The following is a 25,251-nucleotide window of genomic DNA, read 5'->3' as shown; positions in this document are numbered from 1 at the left end:
ATGTGCAGATTTCAATAAAACAGACAATTCTGAGTCAAAGGTACATGTTTGTTTTGGCACTTGATGTGTCTTCACATATTTATTTCCTTTGAATAATTAAAACCAGATCCAGTCAATGTGTTGTAGGTTTGAGTGTACTGTGTATCTTTGCCCTGCATGTCCTGAATATCCAGGGAGTTTATACTTCAGTATTATATTTGGTCCTCAAAATGTATGGAAATTAATGAGGAGCCTGCCACCTTGGAGGAATGGTGATGTTAACAGCGGATGGCAGGGACAGCAGTGTTTGCTAGCTTACTTATAGATGGGTTTAGATAAAGGTAAGACTGCAGCTTTTTGACAATCTCTACTAAAGTGAAATATCCCTTTAAGATCTGGGGCTGCTCCATTTGACAATAAAGGAGGCACCGAATTTGGTCCAGATCTGTTAGCAATACTAGAATATGAATTTCATCTGGGAGTGAGAACTCAACATTTTATGACTCAGATTTTACATCCAGGTGGCATCAGGCTATGTGCATTTTTAAATTGATTGGCATTCTCTTTGGAAGTCACCCAACAAGGGCTTTGGATGTTGAGTCGTGATCCATCATCACTAGTAACACAGTCCACTTTCTACTGGAGATGAGACACTGTGACACAGCGTGAAGGGCACTATATAGTATATTGTATATTAGTATATTGTATAGTATATTGTATGGTAACTCAGTTACTTCTACTCTGCATTGAACATTGTACATATGTACATACTGAACACTTGTGTCTACGTACGTGACTTCTATTTTTTACTTGCTATACTTATTTTATTTTATACTTATCTTTTTTGTCTAGCACAGTCTCTGGAGCGTAACAGAAAGAAGCATTTTGTATAAAAGTATTCTGTACTTCTGTATCATGACAACTAATAAAGAAACTTGAACTTGAAACACGACTAAAGCGCTGTGAGCTTGCGTTACTTTGAAAAGACAGTGGTTCTGGTTTCACGGGGCAAAGCAATTTTACACACTTTGATGTGTAGCTTATATGACAGTGTAACAAGCGTCACCTTTTGCCTGAGGATGTTTGACGTCGACGTGACTTATGCGCAGGCCATTTTTATCGCAAAGAATGCTAAATGAAAGGTACCGCGAGCCACGTGTCATAAACGGCGGGGGTTTCCAGTGTGGTACCGCAAGGCTCAGTTTAACGTACAACCAGTGAAACCACAGACTCACACCGCTGGTGTCATTCCCACAAAGCACTGCAAATTCACAACAGACGGAGCCTTTCATCTCCTCACAGAGGTAGATGTGTAGAAAAGTCCATTCTGCGCATAATGTATACACTGGCCTCCATTTAAAGTCACGGATTGAGTCACGGATATTTTTCTCCCATCCCAATTTCGTATTATCCAATTCTTCCCTCCCCTGTCGTGAACGTTGCTAGACTATGCCTCCCACTGGTCAGTTGTAGTGAGGACAGAAGCCTTGCATCACATGTCCCCTCCGCGTGAATATTAAAGGCAACCAACTTGTGTTCGGCTTTTCTCTGATTGGCCGCGCAGGCAAGCGCAGTCGTCCCACGTCCCAAATGAAATCCAAGGAGCGCAAGCGAGCGGCAGCGCGGGCAACCAACTTGTGTACCATGGGCTGCTGTTCCAACGCACTTGTGTTGGGCTGCTGTTTCACTTGTGTATAAACAAAACCCATAGTTATGAAATGCGCTGAACTAGAAAGCGTAACGTTATTATGTTTCGCGTTTTTAACAACCAACTACCAGATTCACTCGTGTATAAACAAAGCCCATAGTTATGAAATGCGCTGAACTAGAAAGCGTAACGTTATTATGTTTCGCATTTTTAACAACCAACTACCAGATTCACTCGTGTATAAACAAAGCCCATACAGTTGTGAAATGCGCTGAACTAGAAAGCGTAACGTTATTATGTTTCGCGTTCCATTGATTAACGCCATTACCTGCTGTGCTGTAGGAAGCAGAGGTACAGTAAGTTACAGTAGGTGTAGGTTACATGTTTAATCAAAGCCCATACAATTTTTTAGATGAATGATTGTGGATATAATATAGAAAACACATCATTATGATATTGTCAGAGGGAGAGGCATGACTTCGCGACAGCCATATTAGACACTCACTGTACATCAGTGTGGAACTGTAACGTTATACTGTATGTTATTTCGCCCGTGGAGGCTGCTGAGCCTGAAGCGCCAGCGGGGCGACGCGGTGGTTTATCCCCGGCTTTCGTGCGCCGCCGCCGGCTTGATACAGCTTCAGCAGCAGCAGCGGCGGTGCTCTGTTGTAGGAAGCCCTTCAATGACAGCGGCGCGCTCTCATATTTTGCGAATGCATAAACTATATCTTAAATTATGGCTATGTGTCTAATATGGCTGTCGCTTATCAATGACTTCGCGACAGCCATATTAGACACATCGCCATAATTTAAGATATAGTTTATGCATTCGCAAATATGAGAGCTCTGTCATTGAAGTGGGTGGTGGCAGCATTACTAACAGTAGCGATTTTTATTGTTGTGTCATGACCAAACATAATCCCAACATAGATAGGAGGTGTACTGTATGTCAAATGTCGGTCATGTGGTGGAAGAGTTTAGTACAGTCACACAACAGAACACCGCTGTAGTACAGTCACACAACAGAACACCGCTGGTTCGACCAGCGCTCCTGCCGCGTCTCTCTTGCCGCAAGGGCGTGTGCTAGTGGATTGATTGATTGGCCGTGTGGCCAATCAGAGAAACGCTGAACGAAAAGCTGAACACAAGTTGGTTGCCTTTAATATTCACGCGTCCCCTCCGGTACACGAGGAGGCAGCCTGTTGCATCTTTTCACCGCAGCAGCTCGAACTCTCAGTGGCGAGGAGTAACGCGTGGGAGGCTCACACTGCCCCCGCTACTTTCTGCTACCGCCACACCGGCATCACCAAACCGACCTGTAGGAGTCGCTGTCCACAACGTCCAATCCCCACCCACCGGCTTTCCCACCCTCTAACACTTGCCAATTGTATTGGTATGAACGACCGGCCAGCCGGTAGCAACGCCGAGAGTGGCGAGCGCCTTGGCCACTGCGCCAATCAGCCGCCCCATCCTCTGCAACTTCTGAAGGTAAAGGCTTGGTTTTTATAGGCAGTCCGGTGGCGCACATGGGCCTGGTAACTAGTGTAATAACAACAGTACTGAGTTGCACCTACGCTTTCTATAAATTATAGTGATTATCTGATCTCTGTCTCTCTTTCTCCCTCTCCTTGATTTTTTCTTTCTTTCTTTTAAATTTTTTCTTCTATTTATTTGTTGGCTTTCTGTATTTTTCACCCATCCCAATTGAGTCGTTATGCCAATTCCCTTCTTGGTTGTTGCGCGCATTTCCCCACTGTTGGCCTGGGGAGGGTGTAGAACTACCACATCACCAGAGTGACACACCAGAGTCACCAGCCGCTTCTTTTCACCTGACAGCAAGGAGTTTTACTCTGGGAACGTAACGCGTGCAGAGGTTTACGCTATTTCCCCCAGATCCCTGCTGAACAGGCACCCTGACCGACCAGTAGGAGACCAGGTTACACCAGGTTCTTTCTTTCTTTCTTTCTTTCTTTCTTTCTTTCTTTCTTTCTTTCTTTCTTTCTTTCTTTCTTTCTTTCTTTATTTCTTTCTTTCTTTCTTTCTTTCTTTCTTTCTTTCTTTCTTTCTTTCTTTCTTTCTTTTATTATTATAATTTTTTTTTTTAATTCTTTTCCCCCCTCCTTTTTCCTCTGATTTTTCTCCCATCCCAATGTTTAGTCGTTATGCCAATTCCCAATCCCCTTCCTGGTCGCTGCGCACTTACCCCCCACAGTCGGTCTGGGAGAGTGGAGGCTATCACGTGCTTCCTCCGACACACGTCCAGCCAATCAACCGCTTCTTTTCACCTGGCAGCGCGGACTCTCACTGAGAGGGTGTAACGTGTGGAAGGATCACACTACCCCCCTTAGATCCTATCCGCGCTGAGCAGGCGCCCCGACCGAACTGTAGGAGTCGCTGTTTACAACGACCCGGACCCACCCCGCCAGCTTTCCCACCCTCTAATACAGCCAATTGTATTAGTGTGAACGGCCAGCCAAGCTGGTGACACGCCGGGAGCTGGATTCGAACAGGCGAAATCCAGCGTCTCCGGCGTTGGTGATGAACGCAATCTCTGCTACGCCACCTGACCGCCCTCTTCTTTCTTTCTTTCTTTCTTTCTTTCTTTCTTTCTTTCTTTCTTTCTTTCTTCTTTCTTTCTTTCTTTCTTTCTTTCTTTTCTTTCTTTCTTTCTTTCTTTCTTTCTTCTTTCTTTTCTTTCTTTCTTTCTTTCTTTCTTTCTTTTTTCTTCTTTCTATCTTTCTTTCTTCTTTCTTTCCTTCTTTTTCTTTCTTCTCTCTCTTCTTTCTTTCTTCTTCTTTTCTTCTTTCTTTCTTTCTTTCTTCTTTCTTTCTTCTTTCTTTTCTTACTTTCTTTCTTTCTTTCTTTCTTTCCTTTCTTTTTCTTGTCTTTCTCTTTCTTTCTTTCTTCTTTCTTTCTTTCTTTCTTTCTTTCTTTGCTTTCTTTCTCTCTTCTCTCTATCTCTCTCTTCTCTCTCTCTCTCTCCTCTCTCTCTCTCTCTCCTCATCTCTCTCTCTCTCTCTCTCTCTCTCTCTATCCTCTCTCTCTCTCTCACTCTCTCTCACTCTCTCTCTCTCTCTCTCTCTCTCTCTCTCTCTCTCTCTTCTCTCTCTCTCTCTCTCTCTCTCTCCTCCTCTCTCTCTCTCTCTCTCACACTCACACTCACACACCCACCCTGTTAAATGGTCATGTGACAGAGCAGAGTTAGGTTCAAACGCTTGGTAATAAAAGGGGAAAATATGAGAGAGAAAAACTGCAGAATAACAGCTTTGCCATGAGAATACACCATACCTAACCCCTCTCCCTGAACCACACACACACACACACACACACACACACGACCACACACACACACACACACACACACACACACACACACACACATGCACGCTTAAACCCACAAGATGAAGAGGTTTATTCTTGAATAAGTGCTTCATAAATTTCATGACTTTTCCCCTTCGGCGTAAATCGTATGTAGCTCTGTCCTCAAAACGGCTGCATACTATTAAAGGTTGAGCCTACCTATGCAGAGTGCCTCGTGCCAAAACAACCCCTTGGCTTTCTCACAAGACAACTGTGGATATTCTCTGGGGCAGTGGTGTCTGTTTATCCGGGCAGTGGTGGCTGTTTATCCGGGGCAGTGGTGTCTGTTTATCTGGGGCAGCGGTGGCTGTTTATCCGGGGCAGCGGTGTCTGTTTATCCGGGGCAGTGGTGTCTGTTTATCCGGGGCAGCGGTGGCTGTTTATCCGGGGCAGCGGTGTCTGTTTATCCGGGGCAGCGGTGGCTGTTTATCCGGGGCAGTGGTGTCTGTTTACTCCGGGGCAGTGGTGTCTGTTTATCCGGGGGCAGTGGTGGCTGTTTATCCAGGGCAGTGGTGTCTGTTTATCCGGTGGCAGAGGTGTCTGTTTATCCAGGGGCAGTGGTGTCTGTTTATCCGGGGCAGAGGTGTCTGTTTATCCGGGGCAGAGGTGTCTGTTTTATCTGGGGCAGTGGTGTCTGTTTATCCGGGGCAGTGGTGTCTGTTTATCCGGGGCAGTGGTGTCTGTTTATCTGGGGCAGTGGTGTCTGTTTATCCGGGGCAGTGGTGTGTTTATCCGGGGCAGTGGTATCTGTTTATCCAGGGCAGCGGTGTCTGTTTATCCGGGGCAGCGGTGTCTGTTTATTCGGTGGCAGTGGTGTCTGTTTATCCGGGGCAGTGGTGTCTGTTTATCCGGGGCAGTGGTGTCTGTTTATCCGGGGCAGCGGTGTCTGTTTATCCGGGGCAGTGGTGTCTGTTTATCCGGGGCAGTGGTGTCTGTTTATCCGGGGCAGTGGTGTCTGTTTATCCGGGGCAGTGGTGTCTGTTTATCCGGGGCAGTGGTGTCTGTTTATCCGGGGCAGTGGTGTCTGTTTATCCGGGCAGTGGTGTCTGTTTATCCGGGGCAGTGGTGTCTGTTTATCTGGGCAGTGGTGTCTGTTTATCCGGGGCAGCTGTGGCTGTTTATCCGGGGCAGTGGTGTCTGTTTATCCAGGGCAGTGGTGTCTGTTTATCCAGGGCAGTGGTGTCTGTTTATCTGGGGCAGTGGTGTCTGTTTATCCGGGGCAGCTGTGGCTGTTTATCCAGGGCAGTTGGCAAGTTCTGTTCATTCGGAGAACAGCTGAATAATAGAACTTCAGGATAATAGAACTACTTTTAGTTTTAACCTTTAAATTATTTGTCCTCAATTTCCTCCCTGGTAGTGCTCTAATGGAAGACTCGCAACCTAACCTTAACTGGACATGTACTCTGGTACATTTTCTTTTGAAAAGTATGCTTACCTAACATGACTTTGTGAGCAGTCAGCCTCTGACATTACTTGAGTTCTTGAGCATGTATTTATCACTAGTATCCAGGGCTCTTTTCCAACTCTCTTCCTCGTTAATTGCAAGCAGACAAAATACTAATTGAAAAATGTATCCCAGAGCGCAAAAAGAAAAGTTATAAATAATATTACCGTCATCGATCTGCTTTGTTGTTTGTCTTAGTTTTTGTGTGTTCAGGTTATGATTTACAGGCCGACCACCAGAAGGAAAATAATTGCCATATGGTCCAGCAGTTAGGATTCCTAGTTTTCACTCAGGCAGCCCAGATTCGACTCCTGGTATGGGAACAACTGTTTCCTGAATTTACCCATGGGGATTAATAAAGATCCATCTTATCTTATCTCATAAGAATTAGCAAAGCGATATCACTAGTGATGTCCAGGACAGCCAATGTTGGTGGTATAGAGATGCTCAGAAAAAAAGTATATGATGTAGTGCCAAATTTTATATCACTTTAAGTCCATTGTTGAACCCAGTGGCAAATTCCTAAGGTACAACATTGGGTTAGCAAAGCGATTGTTGTATTTACAAGTGCAGCAGCTATTTACAAAGGCTGGTAATGGAGACCAAGATTAGCTCCCAGATGGCTGACTGGCTCAAATAATGGCACTGGTACCATTGTTGCTAGCTCAAAATATCTATATGAAATCCATAATTCTGTAGGGTATATCAATGCATGAGATACTGTACATCTTTCCCCAGCAAAATTCCTAAGCTTGAAGAAAACGGAGCCAGCGAAGCAGCTTTGTCGTAAACTAGATCGTAAACAACGTCCTATACCTAAAATGTCCTAGCACGCTTGTTTGATCGAAACCACACTTGATTAGGTGCCCAGGTGGTAGAGTAAATAGTATTGTTTGCCTGCATGGGTGTGAATGAAGCTGAAGTTATAGGTACAGGTATATCTCTTTGCTCTCCTCCAGAGTAATTTTCACACTATACAGTCTGATACATTTACTATTTTTTGTCATTTAGCTGATGCTTTTATCCAAAGCGACTTACAAGCTCTGTACGACAAGTCAAGTCAAGGGTACAACTCTTTCAGCTGAGTAACAATGTTCATTAAACAGTGCTGAAACTTGGGTGCTGCAGTGTTGAGTGCATAGTTGTAAAGACATTAGTATAGTAGAGTGCATGATAAAGGACAGTATTTATTTTATTTAATTTTTTTTTCAGATGTTGATTAAAGAAGTGTGTTTGTAGTCGACAGCTAAATATTGGCCAGAAGATGTAGAGCGGAGGGGTCTTGAGGGTGTGTAGTTAGAGACCATTGACCGGAGGTAGGCGGGAGCCAATTGCTTCATTGCACGGTATGCTAGGTCGAGGACCTTGAAGCTCATTTGTGCGGCGATGGGGAGCCAGTGCAGGTCCCTAAGGAGTGGGGTAACATGGGCTGACTTTGGTAGGTTGGAGATCAGGCGGGCCGCTGCGTTCTGAATGAGTTGAAGAGGCTTGGTGGCAGTGGTCGGTAGACCAGCGAGCAGTGCATTGCAGTAGTTGAGGCGAGACATGACTGTTGCTTGGACAAGGAGTTGAGTAGCTTCCTTTTTCAGGAAGGGGCGGATCCTTCTGACATTGCTCAGGAGGAATCTGCAGGTTCTTGTTCATTGCGGCGATGTGAGAAAAGAAGTTCAGCCGGTCATCAAGGACAACCCCAAGGTTGGTGGTGCTCGGGGCCACGGCTACATTCTCCACTGTGATGAAAAGGTCGGTCAGGGGGAGGATTTGGCTGGCAGATGAAGCAATTCTGTTTTGCTGATAGCTGAGTATGTGTAGATTCAAATAAAATGTACGCCTGACCAAGCAAGAATACATTTAACTTTTTTTGGTTGTTTGTTTCACAGTTGGTTTCAATGGCAGCTGGGAGAGCAGCAGCCAACTCATACCCAGAAAGATGCAGCTCGCTCATTTGTAACATACTAGATTTTTACTCTGAATCAATTTATATCATGCCAGAGGATAGTTCTAGGTTGAACATTTGAAATCTTTATTTATTCTTGAAATGAACATTGAGGTTTTACCCTCACTTGCAATGTCGTCGAGATGAAAAGTTCAAACAATCCAAGTACATATAAAAGAGGAAAAAACATATGCATGCATAGGACCAAACACAGGTGGAAAGAGAAAATAGTTTGAATGAAAAACAGTTGCATACTGAGGTAGGAAGGTTTGTGATTTTGTTTTTAAATTGTCCATAGGTTAGTGGAGTATTGATCTTTAGTGTGAATTGATTTTTATTTTATTTGATTACGGATACCCATTAGCTGGTGCCATAGCAACTTGGAATTGGAAATACCAATTGAAGATCATTCCAGGAAGCTGGTGCATCAAAACAAAAGGCTCAACTTCAAAGGTTCAGATGGACCTTGTGGGACTCGTGTCAGATAAGATCCATTATTCCAATCAAACATCATTGTGATATATGGTGGCAATTTTCCATCTATAGCCTTTAAGATAAACAGATACCAATGTCTATTTAGTCATTCCGATAGAGAAGTCCAACCCACCATATCATACAGGATAAGACGATGAGTGCCGTAACCATCACCAGTTATGAATCTAAGAGCGGAATGATAGACGGTGGCCCACCGTCGGTGGGGTAAAAGAGTGGACAAGCAGCGCTTCTATAAATGGCACCATACTCCAAAATTGACATAAAAACGGCTTCAACAGTCCTATTTCTGCTAATCATAGGGAATCATGGGGAAGCATAGGGAAGCTTGATTTGTTTGTAATTATGAACATAACTATAATTATCCTTTAATATGACATTTTGCAGCATGTCAAGTCAACCCTTATCTGATTATATCTCTGGATTGTAAGGTCAATGCAAAGGATTCCGCTCCTCAAGTGGGTGATTTACATACGTCTGGAGTAACAGTTTCTCAGCCCAAATCATTGTGCGATGAGACTCGGATCAAATGTTGCATTGTAATCCTGTTGGGAGCCTGCTTGTGTATAGGCTTATCTCTAGGCTTATCTCTAACCCTAACCCTAACCCTAACCCTAACCCTAATCCTGTTGGGAGCCTGCTTGTGTATAGGCTTATCTCTAGGCACCGTTTTACCCCGTCGTTCTAAATCAGGCCCAAATACTGGAAGGAAGGAAAACACTGGTACAGGTTAATATCAGGCTTACCTTCAATCTCTGAGGGGAGGACACTGCTTGTGCTGCTTGACCCACAGATTTCTTTTTGTTAGACCGCAGCCTTTTTCCATAGAAGTCAAATTCGACATTCATGTTGAGGCAGAACTTTTAATTGCTTTTCCAGACCATGCTTTTAGGAAGACTGCCTCCCCTTCTTCTCCCCAATCCATCTCTCCTTTTTCCGTGTGTGTGTGTGTGTGTGTGTGTGTGTGTGTGTGTGTGTGTGTGTGTGTGTGTGTGTGTGTGTGTGTGTGTGTGTGTGTGTGTGTGTGTGTGTGTGTGTGTGTGTGTGTGTGTGTGTGTGTGTGTGTGTGTGTGTGTGTGTGTGTGTGTGTGTGTGTGTGTGTGTGTGTGTGTGTGTGTGTGTGTGTGTGTGTGTGTGTGTGTGTGTGTGTGTGTGTGTTTGGTAGAAGCAGTGGAATAATATATGAATGCTGTAGGTTATTATTAATCGCTGGGCCTCGGCGGAGCACAGGACGTTTGAGAGGATCTCCGTCGAGATCAAACACATCCAGCATTTCTTGGAAGCTGATAGCGCGTATGGTAGTGAGCTACGCTGCCCTTATTTGTTGCTGTCCTGAGATTTACCTGAGCCAGAGGCATTTGTACTTGTCTCAGTATTTCACAAAACAATCATGGGACAAAAAAGAACTCCCGTACTCCCTAGATCATATTACACCGTTTCCACCATAAATAAGGCCAAGAAACAGGCAAAGTGTAATATAATTGCCATGTGGTGTACATACTTCAATGGGAGCCTGTTGTGATTTAAGATTAGATTCAACTTTTAGATTAGATTCAACTTTATTGTCATTGAGCAGTACAACAAAATGCAGTTTAGCATCGAACCAGAGTACAAAGAAGCAGTAAAGTGCAGTGTAATGTACTTATGTATTATATATATATATATATTAGTGGTGGGACTCGATAACATTTTTTAATCGAATTAATTCAAGACTTTATAGTTAATGAATCAAAATTAATCACATTTTAATCGCATATCAATATTTGATGCGAAAAGCAACATTTTTCAATTCAAATGAATTTTGGAATACGAATGAATCAATGAATATACATTATACATACGTTTAAGCAGCAAAATCCTGTATTAGCTACTACACAGACCAACAGATCAATGCAATTTTTAACAAAGTGCAGCAATTCTAGGAATAACATATATATAGCGCAAAGGACCTTTTGTAAACTCAAGCACTTTCGAGGTAAAAGTAAAACGCAGTAATTTCAAGTACATTCCAGAACAGTTGACCATTGAAAAAAATCAAATCTTGATTGATCTCAATTTATCTTATTTAAAAAAAAATTATGAACAAACCAGACTAAGAAAAAAAGTTATATAATATAGCACATGCATGAGTCTGGTCTCCTTTGAAAGGTAACATTCTTATACAATAAATAAAAATCATCATGCGATTAAATGCATACATTCTTTTTAACTTTTAATTCTTTCTGTAGTTAATTAATCGAAAATAATGCGATAAAGTCCCAGCCCTAATATATACAATATTAATAGTAATGATGTACAGTATGAGCAGAGTGAGTAGCTGTAAACACTATAAACAGTAATATAAATATGAATACACTAGAGAACCAATGTAGCCACTGGTGTAAATACTATGAGTAGATATGAACTATATGTAGAATCTAAGGTAAGCTAAGGGTATATACAGTATGAAAGTGAGTGAGAATACAGTATATGACAGATGTAGGCAGTGGATAAATATGGGTATGAGTATAATCAACAGGTTCAGTATTTGGAGTAGGTTGAGTGAGTGTGTGTGTGGAGGGGGGGGGGTGTCACCATTGTGTTCAGCAAAGTGACAGCTGAGGGGAAGAAGCTGTTTCTGAACCTGCTGGTCATAGAACTGAGATTCCTGTAGCACCTCACAGAGGGGAGTAGGGAAAACTGCCTGTGGTTGGGGTGAAAGGTGTCCTTGACAATGCTGCATATCAGACACCATTTGTGCTGGACAGCCTCAATTGCTGGGAGTGGTGTACTGGTGATGCGTGACCATAATTTGAGGAGACAGATGGGGTTTTCTCAGTCTCCTCTGAGAGAAGAGACGCTGGTGAGCTTTCTTGACCAGGGTCGAGATGTTGAGGGCTCAAGAGAGTTCTGCGGAGATGTGGACACCCAGGAATTTGATGCTGTAGAAAGGCTCAACCTCTGTCCCATTGATACGGATGGTGGTGTACATGCCTCCTTTGGTCTTTCTGAAGTCCACAATGAGCTCCTTGGTTTTCCTGGTGTTGAGGGCCAGGTTGTTGTTGGCACACCACGTTGCCAGGTGCTGGACCTCCTCCATTTAGGCTGTGTCATCTGCAAACTTGATAAGGGTATTGGAGCCATGTACAGGAGTGCAGTCGTGGGTGAAGAGGGAGTAGAGGAGAGGGCTCAGTACACAGACCTGTTAGACGCCGATGTTCAGGATGAGGGTTGAGGAGGTTTTAGTTTTAGTTTATTTGTTTATTTGTAAGGGACAAGTACAGAGAAACCTTGACAGTTGCAGAAGCAGTGTCCGATGTACTGTACATGTAGCCAACGGTAATTTCCAACACCAGTCCAGGTGAAGTTGTCTAACCTAACATGCTGGGGTCTGTTGGTTAGGATGTCTAGTATCCAGTTGAAGGGAGAAGTGGAGTGGTCTTCCACAGCCCCAAACATGGGGAGAGCGAAAATGCTTAGGAAATTGTTGATCTTAACCTGGAAACGGCAGTTGGGGAAGATAGCTATGCACTGCTTTTCAGATTTGTGCTCAAATTAGTGAAGTCATCACCGTGAATGCACGTGCACTTTGGGCATGTACTTTTAGCAGCAGATGGGATATTGTATCATTTGTGGTATTGTGAGGAGTATTTTATGTCATGCTGATATGTCAAGTCAAACTCCTGTGTGTCCATTATAATGCATTTAGCGAATAAAAGTGGTTCTGTTTCTGAATGGCGTCTTCACGTACGGCATCTGAAGCTAACTTATAAGAGATCTTTAAGGATGTGTGCCTAATGATTCATGAGTCGTCGCGCTTCAGGCTCCAGTGCCCTTGACCTCAACTGTCCAGATATATTGGTTCCTCTGGCAAGAATGAGGCAGTGTGTGAGTCTCCAGGGGGATCTTTGTTATCCCTCTGGAAAATAAATAAATAAAATAAATATGTATATACACGTATGGAGAGTTCATTTGCAAAAACAGATCAAAGTCATTCTTACAAGTAATTCTTAAAATGAATGAATGAATTTGTTTTTCTTATTTTTATTTTTTTTACTGCTGTCTAGTACACTGTTAGGCACAACACAACTCTAGACAGACGACTCTCTGCCCGAAGACCCTTCTGGAGAGCTCACTGGGGAGACTTCTCTCAGGGAAGCGTAATGTAAAGCAGCTGCAGGAATCTGATGAGTCGCCGTCTACTAACAAACATCACCACATCTGGTTTATCTGTGCTCATGGCGCTGTAGGAAGGGGGCGGTTCGAAAACACATTGATTGTGCTGTGAAGACGAGCAAAGTAGCGCAACCCAGCTAAGAATGCTTGTTTACAGGGGGGTTGAAGGTAAAGCCATCTACAGATGTGTTGACACACGAAATGTGATTTAACACACCATACGTTTGTATGAAAACCCAAACAGACAGCAAACAAGACAGTAAATTTGAAGTGTTCGTTGTACGATCCATTTCCCAAATGAAGTTGGAAAATCGACTTAAGCTCATTGAGAAAATTGCTTACACAGATGTCACAGTGAATTTTTTTTTCTTTTTTAACAAATTGGCACAATGTTCTGTAGGTGCCAGTATGAAGACTAGGCCTGTCCTCGACTAAAGAAATTCTTAGTCGACTGATAGGACTTGCTCCACTACTTATTAGTGGCTTAGTTTTGCAGAAGGACCTCTTTAACCCTTTCACTACCACACTACCAAAATGGTTAACCCTTTCACTGCGACAATACAGAAGGTTAACCCTTTCACTGCCACACTACAGACGGTTAACCCTTTTCACTACTGTACCTTGAAAGGGTTAACCTTCTGTAGTGTGGTAGTGAAAGGGTTAAATCTAGTGCTTATTAGAGATGTGCCTATTAAGTTTCAGGAAATAACTCAAATCAGAGTCTTTCGCTTCTTTTCACTCTTGTACATGGATATGTCTTTGAGCCTTGCTTGTACCATAGTCCGTCTATTCACATTGTCTCTAGGCAACAAGGACACTGCCAGCTTGCCCCTTTTGTACGTCCACTTCCTATGTGTATGTGACATGGTATCTGGAAAGGGATATTAGCCTTTAAGTTCTGTCAGTTTGGAATGGAAAATCTTTTTTTTCCTCACAATTATTAACTTTGTTACAAGGGGAATGAGATAAATAAGCAGTTATCTCCATATAGATGTGTTATTTTCTCAGTTTGGAAATAACCATGCTAGTGAGAGTGAGTGGGACAATGAATTGTAAGACTAGACTACTTTCAAAACAGTGCAGATTATTTAACAGGTCTGCATAGTCAGGACAGCTGAAACCTGCCCAATCTTCTGTCGTCGACTAAAAACACAGTAACCTTGTACTGTCTTTCACTAGTATGCACTCCCCTACTAAGGAATCTATGTTAATCTATTATGCACTCAAGAGTGTAACACTCAAGTTCAACACTGTATGACAAACGATGTTACTTACCCTTAGCTGCCAGATTTGTGCCCTTCCTGCTGACTTGTTGTACAAAACGTGTGAGTTGCTTTGGATAAAAGCGTCAGCTAAATGACTACCGGTAAATGTAAATGCAAAATTATCAACATATCTTGTTTGTCTAATATATATTTTCATTAATTTAGTCCATCTCTTCCATTGCAGGCCTATGTGTACGACATCCGCAGCAGCGGCTACCTCCACAAGCTCCAGAAACACTCTGACACCGTCCTCAATGTCGCCTTCAGCCCTGCCAGACCTGAGGTAAAGGACCAGCCTCTCTCTCTGCCATGCTCTCTGTAGATCTTCCACCGTATTCTATCATGGTAGTCTGATGATGAATTCAGTTTTACCATGGTACCGACCATTGTATGCATAATTTACCATCATACCGCCATGGTAAAGGGCATGCATCACCATGGTACCACATTTGTACTTAAATAATACCATGGTATAATCCAATTCAAACCATGATACCAATGATAATAATGTGGTATTTCCATCATTATTCGGACATGACCAGAAAATGATGGAAATACCATTGTGGGGCGGCGTGGCTCAGGGGTAGAGCGGGTCGTCCAATGATCAAAGGGTTGGTGGTTCGAATCCCGCTCAAGCCCATGTCCATCCCACTGCCGTTGTGTCCTTGGGCAAAACACTTAACCTACTTGCCTCGTATAAATGTGTATGCATGTGAATGAATGTTGGTGGTGGTCGGAGGGGCCGTAGGCGATGATTATTCGCCACGCTTCCGTGAGTCTGCCTCAGGGCAGCTCTGGCTGCAATTGTAGCTTACCACCACCGGTATGACTGTGTATGAACGAATAATGGACTCTGTGAAGCGCTCTGGGGTCACTGGGGTGTCATGAAGAGCGCTATATAAATCCAATCCATAATTATTATTATTATTATTATTATTATTATTATTATTATTATTATTATTATTATTATTATTATTATTATTATTATTATTATTATTATTATTATACTTTTCTGGAAGGGATATTTAAAATCTTAATGATCATCATACTCCCGTGTTACACACCTGGCCGTACCCACTCATTATTTAATGGTAAATAATGGAATTAGATTGGAGCAGGCCCGTCCCAATTAGGGCTTACAAGCCAGCTTTCTTCCGCAAAGTTAGTTTTGGCCCTCTAAGCGGTTCCAGAGAGTACAAATACCCTCTTTGTTCTATTTGGATCAAAATGAAATTGTATTGAATTAATCATCTTGAAAATATTGACAAAAGACAATGTAATTCTTGTTATTATTTCTCAATCGGTTGCATTCGTTCGGTCTTATGATCCGCCTCCTCTTTTTACCTTTCAGCTACTGGCGCCTTGTGTGTGGCAGCCTGTTCAGCCAGGCCTTGATTAGACATCCTTCAAAACCGCTCTCAAAGAGCACCTACGGGTGGCTGCCATTCGAAACTGGCCCCAGTAAATGTCAAAATCCCCCCCTTTCTTTATGATGTTCTCTCTTTCTTACATAGTACCGTATATTTGTATGTCTCTAAATGTCTTGATGAATTTTAAATGGAGGACCCTTATGAAAACAAGACAAATGTTTTTTTCTGGTCTTCATCCTCTTAGCAGTCGTTTGTTTGTTTATTTGTTTATTTAAACGGATCCCCATTAGCTGACGCCTTAGCGGCAGCTAGTCTTCCTGGGGTCCAACAACATACACATTATACACAATATAGCATACACCTATAGAACATAAGAAAAGCATATATCACAAAGAAAATTAATCATAGAATAGAGTAAAACATGTATCATAGAAAAAAAAGAAATGTAAAACAGGAGATTAAAAGAAAATTAAATCCAGTTATACCAAAATAAAACAATTTATCGGGGTGTGCATGTATTCCAGCTGTGCTGTAGACAACATTTTATTGTGAGTGTAAATAGTGTTTAAGATTTCTTTTAAAACTAGCCTTTTCTTTGATGTTCCGAACATCGCTGGGAAGAGGTTTCAGGTTTCAGGTTTTTATTTAGACTCCACAACATAAACAGATCATTAATCCAGCTTACATTGCTGTCAAGGATAGTAACGTAAAAGCCTCTTGACTTATTTCCATCGTTGTCCTTGGGTGTCAAGGATGCTAGAAACACACAACTCATTACAGAATTAATCACAATTATTATCTTTGCATAATAATAATGGCACAACCCTAAATTTATACAAAACAAAGCACATTTGTTGATACAATGTTCATTTATGTCGAAAGTCAGTGAGCTTCAGGAAGCACCCTCGGGGGAGGGAATTTGGGGGATGGGAGGGAGGGCGGAGAGTGGGGGGTGGGAGTTAAGGAGAGGGTAGTGGCTTAGGGTTTTGGGCGTGTGAGGCAGTCGAGGGATCCGCCCCTCCTTCCGTGCACGTCGCCAGTCGTGCTCGTGGGGGGGAGGTTTGCGTGAGGATGGGGGGGGGGGGGGGGGGGGGGGGGAGGCCATCCATCTTATCTTCAGACAGTCAGATACTGTCCCGTCCTTAGTTGCGATGGGTACGGACGTCATAAACCAGGTCTTATCTTGACTTCTTCTCCTCGGCCTCTTTCATTGACCTCGAAACATTCCTTCTTTTCTTCCACAGACTTGAGTTACGTGGCGGGGGGGGGGGGGGGGGGTGGGTTGCAACAGGTTACAATGATTCCTGTAATGCTTTAATTTAATTTAATCCAGATCTTTCATCTTCTTTGTCGCGGTCCTAATGTCCTGCGCGACCCCCAACATTACTTGACCCCTACATTGTTCATCGGCTGTATGTTGAGCGAGCCGCTTTGTCAATTCAATGTGGGCATTTTCCAATCTTGCTACTACTTGAAGGCAGCAAATCCAAATCCAAATTGCGATCGCTCCCCAGCCGATCAGGAAGATGACGAGGAGATATAGATCCTCAACATCTTCAATCTCAATAGAATATAGGCATATTGATCGCCAATTATTCCAACTGTCAATTGCAAACCCGGCCTGGAATGTCCCTATCGGACACAATGGTTCGGTCGCACTTTGTTTTCTTGAAGAGAAGATTCGATCCACTGCTGCAAAACTCCAGCTTACTAGTTGATCCATTGATTGACTGAGTGGGAAGTCAGGAATATTGAAGAAAGGGTAGAATGTCCACACCGTCAAGGAGGCAGTTGTAAGGCAGTTGTAATTAGGGATCCACACCGTTATTAATTGCAGCTTAGAGTCCACACCGTCGAGAGAAGCAGAAAGACAGCACTGGTGTACGGAGATAAAGGCGGCTGCTGGGAGGAGGGTAGAGGGGGCCTTGGAGGGCAGGGAGGAGAGATAAAAAATGCGACTGCTCTCTGGGGAGGTAGAAAGGGAAAGACAGTTCCAGGATACTATCGCCCTATAAAATACCGCCCTTTTCATAAAATTAGACTTAGGTAGAGGGAAATTAATCAATCCACCTCTTGCCCCTCTGGTGGAATGTGTGTGAGTACTTGCACTGTACACAATGCAATTATAAAATAACTTAGGAGTTTGAGTTTGAGTAACTATGAAAATATGTAATTAAGTTAGCAGATAATCTTACCTTAACACTGAGCCATGAGAGACGTGCATGCATGTCGACTACACTAGACCTAGGTGAGCAGCCTAGGACCAGTCTAGCTGCCTTGTGATTGGACCAAGACAATGCACCATCAAGCCAGAGTCCTAAAAGCTTCACAGTCTTTACCTGTTCAATGGTTTGACCCTCAATCTTATGTACTTTGTTTTTGATAAATTTAGTATACGTTTATTTGATTTTATCCAGTTATATATAATGCTCATCTCACTATACAGAACCTGACTAAGCTCTGTACATGTTGCAGCCGCATAATAAATAGTGGAATCGTCTGCATACATTGTCAAATTAGCTCTACTAATTGCAAACGGCATGTCATTTGTAAAAATTGAGAATAAGAGGGGTCCTATAGGCAACTCCCTTGTGGGACCCCGCAGTCCAGGACCCTACTGTTCGATAGAGCCACATTAAAATAAACTATCTGCGACCTGGCCGACAGGTAACTCCTAACCCATTGGATTGCAGAGGATTTAAAACCATAGCACACAAGTTTAGATGTTAAAATGTCGTGGTCGATCACATCGAAGGCTGCACTAAAATCAAGTAATACAGTACCAATGAGCTTTGAGTTGTCCATAGAGGTGAGCCAACTATCAGACATTTGAGTGATGGCGGTACAGGTGGAATGACCAGGCCTATATGCATGTTGGAATAAAGTAGTTAAACCATTAGTGTAACTGAGGGGTACAATTCCCTGACTGTATTGATAAGTATGGTATCATTAAACCACTACCGCTTTATGTACTTTAATTACTGGCCATACAGTACATGATATATGAATATGATGAACACTTCCCACAATGAAATCGGTTCCACACAAAGGTATAATCAAGTATTTAATGGAGCAAAAGGTACATAATATACTTTCTATTATACTTTGAATGCACTTGTAAGGCAAAGGAATGTGCGTAGGCAAATCAACAATGAATGTCCATTCTCTGGTTACGCAGGAGGTAATTATACAACCTGAATCTTAGGGAATTATATCTATGGTATACTAGTAATATAGCGGGAGATACTGGAAGGGTCCCCCTGGTTGTAAGCCAGCAGGGGTAGAAGATCTGTCGGTAGTAGAGAGTCTGGTCAACGATGACTAAGGAGACTCCAGGTACAGGAGCCGGTGCAATAGCCTCTTGATCCACAGACGAATACAGCTGTTCTCCGTAGACTGTAGCTCCACAGTGAAGAAAGCTAGCCGGTCTCAGGCTCTCTGAGGCGCCGACTCGACTTGACTCCTCGCGGGGTAAATCCAACACGTGCAGGCGTCGGCAATTCTCCGCTCCATAAATCACAGGACCAAAGCAAATATATTCCAGCCGCAAAGGGCTATGTAGTCGTCGGGTAGATTAATCCAGTGTACATGTCCACACGGTACTCGTCTAGGTCTCCTCGGGCGAAAGCGCAATGAAAGCAGCCCAGTCTGGATAAGAACTCTAGCTAATACGAGGAAGCGTTGGAGATGCTGGTCACTGTAGAACTTTAGCCGCACGATACACTATACACAAATAGACTATTATTGACTTAATAGAAATATGTCGCACTCGACGGTATAGCGCCAAACTCTGACAATTCAGTTATTAATTCGCACGCGGTCTCAATGCTCTATTCTGGGGCCAAACAGGCCATACTTCACCGCACGTTGTATCGTGGGTGAGGCTTCAACTTATTGGGTAACATACTTCTGTATTCACCTGCGCCGTATTTATATGCACGGTGAACAAACTAGTGCCAATCTCATTTCTGTCGCGTATCCCTGGGCAAGGCCGGGCATGTCCAGACAGGTCTTGACGGTGACTTTGAACCTGACTCCGGAGGCCGGTCCCTGGCGCCGGTGGACCGCTGTCCAATAGGAGAATGAAATATTATGGTCTGGGCTAAAGGGATATTCCGTGTATATGTACAAGGAATATACAAGGGATATCAAACGATATACAAATACTATGCAATATATATCAATAAATAAATATATATATTCGGTTTAATCTGATCCTTTGTAACAGCCGCCCCCTAATTAGTCCCACCTAATTAGCTAAGCAGAGACAGATTAACCGCACTGTCCACTACTCAAGGTCCGTTGTGAGGGTAGGCAGTTCACAAAGTCAGGGGTCATGGTCGTCATTAAGCGAGTCGGGGAGCCTTGGCGACTCTATCAGCCTCGCCACGGGTCGGTTGTATGTCCGCCCTTGGCCGAGCACTTCTGCCACTCTGACCTTTCCGTCGGCACCAGTGGTCACTTTGCTTACGCGGCCGGCCGGCCACGCAGCTCGGGGTAGTGACTGGTCTATGGTCGTGACGACTGGACTGGATGAAGGGGGGCTTAGGAGGAAGCGGGCCTGAGACTGCTTTGATCTGTGCTTGGCTGTGCCTCCTCCTCCTCCGTCTGTTTCTCTTGTTTGCTCTGTACCCCGTCTGAGGAGGGGCCGGTCCCGGCCGCCCCGTCAAGGAGTCGCTTGGGGTGCTGGGTTCGAGGTCAGCTACGTCTGAAGCGCAGCTGAGGGGGGTGGAGTTCCGAACTCCCTCTGGTGCCCACGGTTCTCTCACGGGCCTCTCGCTTAATGTCAATAGCCTCTGCTGTACGAGGGAGTGGCCGGTGTCGCTCGCCTTTGTGTGTAGGCAGCTTGTAGACGTGGGTTGACTGTCAAGTCCGTAGAGGGGGCCCTGGAGCGTCCATCCCAGTCGGGTCTGAACCGCGACTGGGCATCCTTTGGGTCCGATGTGGGCTGCCTCAATTGGGAGAATGAGGTCCGCGTGGTCGGAGCCGATGAGCAGGGTCGGTGTGGCGCCGTCGATAAGCGGTATAGGTAGTTGACGTAGGTGCACATACTTAGCCATCAGCTGTGGGATGGGGTAGGTGTACTGAGTCAAGCCTATGTCGTGGCTGGTGAAGACGTTGGTTATACTATACTGCTTCTCGGGCTGGTCCACCGCTGCTATCTTGAAGGAGACCTTTTCACCTTTTATGGTCTTCTGGTCCCTTCTGATGGTGCGTATGGTCATGGTATCTTTGACACCCCGCAGGCCCAACTGGGCTGCTGCGGAAGCGAGGAGGAGAGTCTTTTCAGACCCATCGTCCAGGACGGCGTAAGTGTCCAGGACCTTGTCCTCGTAGCTCAGGAGCACTCTGACCACTTTGAGGAGCACTCAGGGGGTCCCGCTATGCTGGTCAATGTGGAGCACTCCTGCTGGTCGGTTGCCTTGGACCTTCTGGTGGGCTCCGCACCGTGCTGCGCGGTAAGCGGCGCCCGCCTGGGCCGCCTCACGCCACTGGTCAACTTGGACGGGGTTCAGTGTCTTATATTCGGCGCACTGTGCCAGCCAGTGTCCGCCGTCGCAGTAGGTACAGTAGGGAGTGGTCTGGTGGCTCTTCGGTACTGGTGCCACCGCCTCGGCATGGTACATTACCGCGACGGGCCCACTCTGTTGTCCTGGCTGACGCCTGTTGATGTCATGCAGGACCTCCAAGTGGGTGCCACCGCACCTGCTGCACTTCTTCTTCAAGCGGCACTCAGCTGCTAGGTGGCTGCGCGTGCAGCGGAAGCAGCGGTGGTGGTCCTTGATCCACTGACTCACCTCGTCCGTGGTCAGCTTCCCGAAAGTGTCGCATTGGTACAGCCGATGTTCTCCCTCACAGTACTGGCACTCAATCTTCCACTGGTCCTCTTTCGTCGAGGGGGTGTTGTGGTTCTTGCTGCTCGGTACTGATTCTGATTGGTGCATGACGGTCACCAATCTGCGGCCATCGTTTGCTCTCCTAGGTCCCTCTCTGGAGCTTGGTGTGCTCCGCATGAACGTATCCAACCATAGGCTGTTGACTTCTCTCGCCAGGAAGTCGGCTAGGTCTAGGAGGGATGGCTCGGGACCGTTAGGATCACGGTGGTCTCTTTGCCGCCTGAAGCGCTCTTGTCGGGCGGGCGGAAGCTTCTCTAAAATCCTCTCGACATTAGAGTTTGCGTACAGTTCGTGCATACCCTTTTCTCTTTGCGCCCCCAGCATCCCTACCAGGGATTGTACCTTGATAGACAGGTCATCTAGTGAGCGATTGTCTGTGGCTGGGGGTAGGCGGTCAATATGCCTTATCTCTTGTATTACGTAGTCCCATATGCGTCCATATCTTTGGTCGAGTGCTGCTAGAGCCGCGTGTATGGGGTAGTAGAGGTGGCATAGGCCAGCGCTATATTGTGTGCTCGGGGCACCTTGAGGTGCTTCAGTAGGATAGCATATTTGTACGGTTCATCAACTACATCGGACATCATTGTCTCTAAGCACATTCGTAGCTCTGTGTACTGTGCTCTGTTCTCGTGTGTGAAGTCCGGGAACGTCGGTGTGCCAAGGTACGATGCCATGGATGACTGGCACATCGGTGAGCGTTGGGGGAGAGGCCTCCTGGGCGAGTCTCCTCTTGCGTGTCGTCTTGGGCTGGTACTTGGTGGGTACCACGGGCCGGGTACCCAGGTGCTGTTCCTCTGGGCTGGCGGTGCGTCAAACTCACCCGTGAGTTGAGTCGGGGGTTTGTAGCGCAGGGCCTCGGGGCTGACGTCTGGGCTGTACTGGACCTCCTGGTCCAGAGTACGTTGCTGCTGGTCGGCTTGACATTCCTCCTCTTCCTCTTCCTCTTCCTCTGCTAGGACCTGGGGTCTTCTGTTCAGTCTCTCGGCGTGGTCCGGTTCTTCCCGGTTGCTGGGTCTCGTATGGACCGGCCGGGGAGGGGGCTCGGAGACGTGGACAGGATCCTCGTGTTGGCGGGGTCCCGGGTCGCTTAGTCGGGTAGGGGAATGTGTCCTAGACCCTTGTCGTGACGATCTCCGGGAGCTCCGTGCGGAGAGAGGGGGTGTCGCCATGGTGATCAATTTGTCCATCAGCTGCGCCTGCAGCCGGTCGCGCTCTGTCTCGCGCTGGGCATGGGCGGCGTCGCGCGCTGCTTCGCGCTGGGCATTGGCGGCGTCGCGCTGCGCATTGGCTGCGGCGTGCTGCGCATCGGCGCGGCTTCTCTCAATGTTCTCTTCCGTCTGGAGGCGTCTGGTCTCCAGTCTTATGCGGTCGTCTTCACTCCTTTGTTGCGCCTGGAAGCGCTCTCGCTCGGTTGCAGAATGTTCGCGTTCACGGAGGGCTTGCGCTTGGAGTTGCGCGTGAAGGCGCTCTCGTTCGTCTGCAGCTTGTTCGCGCTCGCTCGTCTGTCGCGCTTGGAGTCGATCGCGTTCACCCTGAAGTCGATCGCGTTCGGTAGAGGCTGCCAGGGTGGCGATGAGTGCCTGTGCCAGCATCTTGTCCGCCTCGCTGGGGGAAGACGCTGGTCGAGGCGATCGGCTCCCGGCAGTACTCGTTGGAGATCCGTTCTCCTGTCGCGTACCGAGGAGATCCATCTCCTGGGTGTGCGTCTCTTCTTGTGGTGGGTCGGGTTCCATCCCTGGAGGGCTTTCTTTATCCTGGAGCTCTCCGGGGACTACTTCTTCGGTCTTGGCGGGGGGTAAAGTCGTGTCAGGTCCCTCCTGGTCCCTACCGTGAGCTTGGTCAGTTACGTTAGAACCCACTAGGGCCTCTATTGGCGGGGTAGCCTGGGCGATAGGGTCGGACATAATTTTACTATCTACTTTTTCCGCGTTTACCGTCTGTAGAAGGCTAGGTAGTATATTGGCAACGTAATCCTCTAAGTACTGAGGTGTCTGCCGTCTATGCTGCGGGCGATCTACTTTAGGAGAACCGTTTTGTGGAGTGTTCATCATAGGCCATGTCAATATTAATACCACTATATTAATATTACGCTAGTTACCCTCCGGCTCGAAGGACCAATTGTAACTGAGGGGTACAATTCCCTGACTGTATTGATAAGTATGGTATCATTAAACCACTACCGCTTTATGTACTTTAATTACTGGCCATACAGTACATGATATATGAATATGATGAACACTTCCCACAATGAAATCGGTTCCACACAAAGGTATAATCAAGTATTTAATGGAGCAAAAGGTACATAATATACTTTCTATTATACTTTGAATGCACTTGTAAGGCAAAGGAATGTGCGTAGGCAAATCAACAATGAATGTCCATTCTCTGGTTACGCAGGAGGTAATTATACAACCTGAATCTTAGGGAATTATATCTATGGTACACTAGTAATATAGCGGGAGATACTGGAAGGGTCCCCCTGGTTGTAAGCCAGCAGGGGTAGAAGATCTGTCGGTAGTAGAGAGTCTGGTCAACGATGACTAAGGAGACTCCAGGTACAGGAGCCGGTGCAATAGCCTCTTGATCCACAGACGAATACAGCTGTTCTCCGTAGACTGTAGCTCCACAGTGAAGAAAGCTAGCCGGCCTCAGGCTCTCTGAGGCGCCGACTCGACTTGACTCCTCGCGGGGTAAATCCAACACGTGCAGGCGTCGGCAATTCTCCGCTCCATAAATCACAGGACCAAAGCAAATATATTCCAGCCGCAAAGGGCTATGTAGTCGTCGGGTAGATTAATCCAGTGTACATGTCCACACGGTTCTTGTCTAGGTCTCCTCGGGTGAAAGCGCAATGAAAGCAGCCCAGCCTGGATAAGAACTCTAGCTAATACGAGGAAGCGTTGGAGATGCTGGTCACTGTAGAACTTTAGCCGCACGATACACTATACACAAATAGACTATTATTGACTTAATAGAAATATGTCGCACTCGACGGTATAGCGCCAAACTCTGACAATTCAGTTATTAATTCGCACGCGGTCTCAATGCTCTATTCTGGGGCCAAACAGGCCATACTTCACCGCACGTTGTATCGTGGGTGAGGCTTCAACTTATTGGGTAACATACTTCTGTATTCACCTGCGCCGTATTTATATGCACAGTGAACAAACTAGTGCCAATCTCATTTCTGTCGCGTATCCCTGGGCAAGGCCGGGCATGTCCAGACAGGTCTTGACGGTGACTTTGAACCTGACTCCGGAGGCCGGTCCCTGGCGCCGGTGGACCGCTGTCCAATAGGAGAATGAAATATTATGGTCTGGGCTAAAGGGATATTCCGTGTATATGTACAAGGAATATACAAGGGATATCAAACGATATACAAATACTATGCAATATATATCAATAAATAAATATATATATTCGGTTTAATCTGATCCTTTGTAACAATTAGCAGAGAAATAGACTTGTATTTGCTCATATACAATTGTTTCCAACAGTTTGCTCAGTACTGGCAGAATGCTGATAGGCCTGCTATTGGGACCACAGAAAGTTGCTTTTGTGTCGTTAGGTAGTGGGATGATCTTTCCCTCGTTCCACAATTTTGGACACACCTTGTTGACAAATAATCATTAAAATAATTTGCGATCTGAAGTGGCTTAGTCAAGTAGACGCCATCTGATTCTACAAAAGAAATGGAGGTAATCT

At 45.4% G+C, this 25,251-nt stretch overlaps 1 protein-coding gene across 1 annotated transcript in view; it reads left to right on the top strand.

Annotated features, from left to right (window-relative positions):
- The window catches only part of wdr27 (WD repeat domain 27), a gene marked incomplete at both ends in the record, with an annotated part of 316,569 nt that overhangs the window by 162,211 nt on the left and 129,107 nt on the right, over positions 1 to 25,251 (top strand). Inside the window, one exon of the mRNA XM_084321236.1 lies at positions 14,464 to 14,562. Within this exon, the coding sequence (XP_084177362.1) occupies positions 14,464 to 14,562 (99 nt within the window). The remainder of the gene's footprint in view (positions 1 to 14,463; positions 14,563 to 25,251) is intronic.

Source organism: Notolepis coatsorum (genome assembly GCF_963971535.1).
Source record: "Notolepis coatsorum genome assembly, chromosome: 9".
NCBI lineage: Eukaryota > Metazoa > Chordata > Actinopteri > Aulopiformes > Paralepididae > Notolepis > Notolepis coatsorum.
Note: the sequence above shows the minus strand (reverse complement) of the source record. Positions and strands in the feature narration are given on the sequence as shown.